Source organism: Leptonotus elevatus, chromosome 2 (assembly GCF_054856555.1).
Source record: "Leptonotus elevatus isolate MCC_2025b chromosome 2, RoL_Lele_1.0, whole genome shotgun sequence".
In the NCBI taxonomy this organism is placed as follows: Eukaryota; Metazoa; Chordata; class Actinopteri; order Syngnathiformes; family Syngnathidae; genus Leptonotus; species Leptonotus elevatus.
Genome location: NC_141240.1, coordinates 18,168,613 through 18,173,300, shown reverse-complemented (window position 1 = coordinate 18,173,300; position 4,688 = coordinate 18,168,613). Strand labels below are relative to the sequence as shown.

Here is a 4,688-nt window from a genome sequence, read left to right as displayed (position 1 = left end):
ACATCCGGGTACTTGTTCGACGGAAACGAGTAGCGTAGCGTGTGATATTTATTTATTTATTGTCAGTGAATAAACAAATACAACCAACATAGGCAAATATACCATTATCTCTGTATCAAGAGCCATGCAGCATACAAAGACAACAATAAAAAATAATAAAAAAGACAAGAAAAAGAAAAGGGCAAAAAAACATTGAGGGCATTAAAACAAATTAAACCGCTTCAGCAGATAAAGCAGTTTCATGGCTTTCTTATCCTTCACAAAATTAACTCATTCATCCAATTATTCAGACAGGGTTTTCTTTTGAAAAAAAAAAATCTACATTTGTGTACAAAGAATTACCCTAATAACAGCAACACATTCATGACAAAGTTGACATTCTTATTTTCACCAAAACCCCCAAACCTGATAGATAGATAGATAGATAGATAGATAGATAGAGTGTATACAGTGTTGTCTTGTTTTCCGCTGGGGTTAGGTTCCAAAAAATACCCGCAATAAATGATATCTGCAAAGTAGTTCGCTTTATGTTTTACATTTGTTATAAATGCTTTAAGGCTGTAAAACCCCTCATCTCCTGCTTTATACACTTTTCTCAACGAGGCATTTACATTTTCTCACATTTCTCTCTTGTTTAAACATTCTCAATGTTCAAATCTTCATAAATTTTATGAAATACATATATTACTGTAAAAAAATGCATGTAAAATTGCACACAAAAAATCAGCAAAACCGCAATACCGCGAAAAACACTGTACATACATACACACACACACACACACACATATAGGCTACAATCCACATTATTTACTTATATACAACAAGATATGTGTGTAAACACGAAACAAACCTGAACATGGGATATTTTCATCTTTTTTTGCTCTTAAAGATATGCCATGTAAAACAAAAAAAGTAGTTTTGTCTAATATGGAAGTTGGTTGTGCTGCTGTGCATGTATTAAATATGACTTTTTTATTATTATTATTATTTTGCATGCTGAATGCTGTGATGCATGACGTGACATCTATACCATAATTGAATGATTAACAGCACACACATTTGGAAAATAACTACCCGGGTATTCTGTCTTACAGTTCTCTGAAATACAGAGAGGTATCCACTTGATTAATTAAAAAAAGCAAAGCACATGACCGCCATTTACAATTCACACAATTCACCAAGATTGATCGACTTTTTTGATTATGGTAATTCAGTGTATGACAACAATCTGTCTAGTAAAAACTATTGCTATAACTACCTCTGGTACTGCTTTGATGGCTGAAAAATAAGAAACACTAGACATTTTATCATATCTTTATTAAACAAAATAGACATTATTTGTATTCTACAACAACACATGACAAAATATATTTAATTTCTTATAGTCCCCCTACAAACACACATTAGGCTTTGCGGAGATTTGTGGAACATATGCTTTTTCAATATGGAGAATTTTCTTTTTAAAATGACTTAGCAAACTGAAATACAGAGATGGGGGGAAAAGCGCTTCATTTTAAGTAAATATAATATACACATTATGGTATATTTGGTGAACCTTATTTTGAATGCAAGTCCAAACATAGGCAACGTGTACATATCAAATACTGCAATATAAAAAGACAAACGTTTAACTGGAAGCCACAGGCAGATATAAATGCATTTACTGAAAGTGTTTGTCTCCCACCAAGTCAAAAGTTAAAGTTAATTCTGACGCCAGGTGTAAAAACAAATCTTATTTTGTTGTATATATTATTATTTTATTTATTTTTTACAAAAAGTGACTTCTCAACATCACAAGCAAGTCATTTTCAATAAGTGTGCTTTTAATTTTTTGGTGTCTCAAGTCAGCGTCCTAAAAAAAGTGAACCATGCTATCCTCACATTCTTTGGGCACAGTGTGCTTGTAGTTATGGCAAACTAACTTGTAATTTTCTCCATGATTATTGTCCCAGTATTCTGCTCCACAAACCTTGTACTTGATGGCAAATTCTAAAACTGCACCAGGCTGCAGGAATGGCGGGAATGGCAGGTGGAAACGGAACACATCATAAGTGAGTTGACCTCCTTCACAGATCTTGGAGCTTGTAGAAATCCATGAGGCCTTAGTTTCTGCAAAGCTCTTCCACTCTGTAAATGAATAGCGAGCTGCTACATCTTTCTCAAAATCTAGATTGAGCACCTGGGCAATACCGATGACACCAAATTCAAAATATAGGACTCTCTCGAGACACACTTTGTTTTTGCAGAGACGATGCAAAAATGCTGGATGATCGCTGTGTTGTTGATCAAAAAGTGGTTTTAAGTAAGGCAAGGATATCTCCAAATGGTTTCCGTCGGCCAACTCTGCAGCCATTAGTAATCTAAAACTGACGTGATGAGGTACACATGGTTCATCTCCGGATTTAAAAAACTTGATATCCTCCAGGTCAAGGCCCAGGGAGTCAATAAATCGTACACCAACATGTCTGCATTTCCTGTTTTTTTCTGTGGTAGGTGGCAGAGACTGTGAGCGTTGTCGAATGATGGATTTTGGTATGTGTTCAGATAAGGGAGTCTGAACGTCCCGACCACTTGGCGTTGACGCTCTGGGACCTGGCGGGCGAATGGGAATCGGCCTCTTCTCCAGATCACTTTTTACTTGCCTTACTTGCCGTAGCATTTCTTTCAGATTAATGGCCATACAGGGCTTCGAAAATAATCTACCAGCACTAGTCTCGTGTTCAGATGATGTAGGCAGAATCTTCTCTTGTCCAATAAACCACTCTGTGTCCATGTTGTCAGAGAACTGCTGCTCACCTGCGAAGAATGTTGGGAATGATTCAACTCTAGTGCATATACAGTATGTGTACTCTATACACTTATTAGAGATATGGTATCTTTGCATTGGCTGTTGGTCTAATTTCAAATAGACTTAAAACTTTTAATAATAACATTTAAAGCACTCCACAGAATAGCACAAGAATATATGGGTGAGCTTTGAAATTCGTATAGACCAAAAAGACTGCTGAAATCTGCTAACCAAACATTATTAGCTGTTCTTGAGTCTAAGTTAAAAACTAAGGGTGATCGAGCCTTTTCAATGAAGTCGCCTAGGCTCTGGAACGGCCTCCCAAACAATTTCAGAAATGCGCAGTCTTTCATCTTTTAACCCCTTCAGACCCATAGATGGTCCCAGTGGACATGACATATTTGCGTGTCTAAACCAATAAAACGCATAATTTGGATGATGTCAACACTTCTGGTTCATGATTGGATCTTCCATACCCATCACAAACACAAGTTAATTTACATGATGTTCATGTTAAAAATGTTGCATATAAGCATATAAGTTTATAACACATTACAGCCATATTATCCTGGCGCCCACTATAACAAAAAAAAAAGAATAGATAACCCCCCAAAAACATTTCCATGTAGTTCTTATGTGGGGGGGGGGGGGGGGGGGGGACATAAAAACACATTTGCCCAGGGTCTGAAAACTCATTTTGTTAGGCTTGCTTTTACTGATCTTACAGTTTAAATTCTTATATTGTATTAGTATATTGTATGTATGTTTTCTTTTATTCTATTAATCTTTTCTATGTCCAATTTACTTACGGCTGTTCGATTGCTTTTATGTAAATGTGTTTTGTTTGTAAAGCACTTTGTACTGTATTGCTTGAAAGGTGCGGTATAAATACATTTATTATTATTTATTACAGTGAAATTTCAATTTAACGGACTAAAAGGGACAAGGAGGACATAAAGCTCAGTGGCGCTCTCGTTGTCAGAGTTGTGCACAGGGCAACCGTGCAAGCACAGACGCAGCACAAAGCAAGCCTATGGAAACAAACATGTAAAATATTTAAAACTGCTTCAAATAAAAGCAGAGAAAGACTTTTTAAAAAAACAACAACGTTAATGTTATTTCGTAGTTTTCTTTTTTATTTGATTTAATGTTAATAGGGATAGCTGCACTACTCTAATGTAATGTTAGGGCATGTGGAATCCATATGGCATGCAGAAAACGGATCGATCATCATCATTTCGCCCATTTTATCTTTTATAGTAGAATGGACAACAACATGTTCTTCACTATCGCATCCCCCCCAAAATCCACTGTATTGGTGCAAAGTTGACGGAAATCGGACATGGTGGGCATAGATGTGCATGTGAAAACATTAACAGTAAATAAAGGAAATGGTGGGCGTGTATCCGACGAGTACGTGCGAAGCTGCATGCAGTGTTAAAGTTGTGCCTCAACATATCCATTAAACAAATACGTTAACTTTATCTTACCATATAAAAAACATGGTTTTGTTTCAGGCTGCAGTCTCTTCTTGATCCTTCATTTCTGTCTGATAGTCTCGCCGACTTGATCTATAACTTTAGCCCCTCAAACAAGACAAAAGGCACCAACACTTTCTATTGATAACGATCAGCTATCACGCGTGCAGCCGTTTAGGAAGCTGCACTTGAACTGATGTTTTATGGGGGATTGAGTGCTCGTAAAATACGTGACCCATGTCTAAGACCAATACAGCATGTTTTCTCGTACCTGTCTCAATCCTCTCCAGAGATACTCTATCGCTGATTATCAGTGATGAAACCTAGTACGAACTAAAATGGCTGTATTGTTCGATTTAAAAGCAACATATGAACGCTTAAACTTCAGGTCCCACAATGCACCTGTAAATTGACGTCAGGGC

General features: G+C 36.6%; 1 protein-coding gene across 1 annotated transcript; it reads right to left on the bottom strand.

The window, feature by feature from the left end:
- Positions 1–1,298: 1,298 nt before the first annotated feature.
- On the bottom strand, positions 1,299–4,590 carry ppp1r3da (protein phosphatase 1, regulatory subunit 3Da). The gene is made up of 2 exons (XM_086069041.1): positions 4,279–4,590; positions 1,299–2,796 (listed from the first exon to the last, which is right to left on the bottom strand). Exon 2 carries the CDS (start codon positions 2,771–2,773, stop codon positions 1,853–1,855), a length of 921 nt encoding a protein of 306 aa, XP_085925167.1. The 5' UTR covers positions 2,774–2,796; positions 4,279–4,590; the 3' UTR covers positions 1,299–1,852.
- Positions 4,591–4,688: the final 98 nt, after the last annotated feature.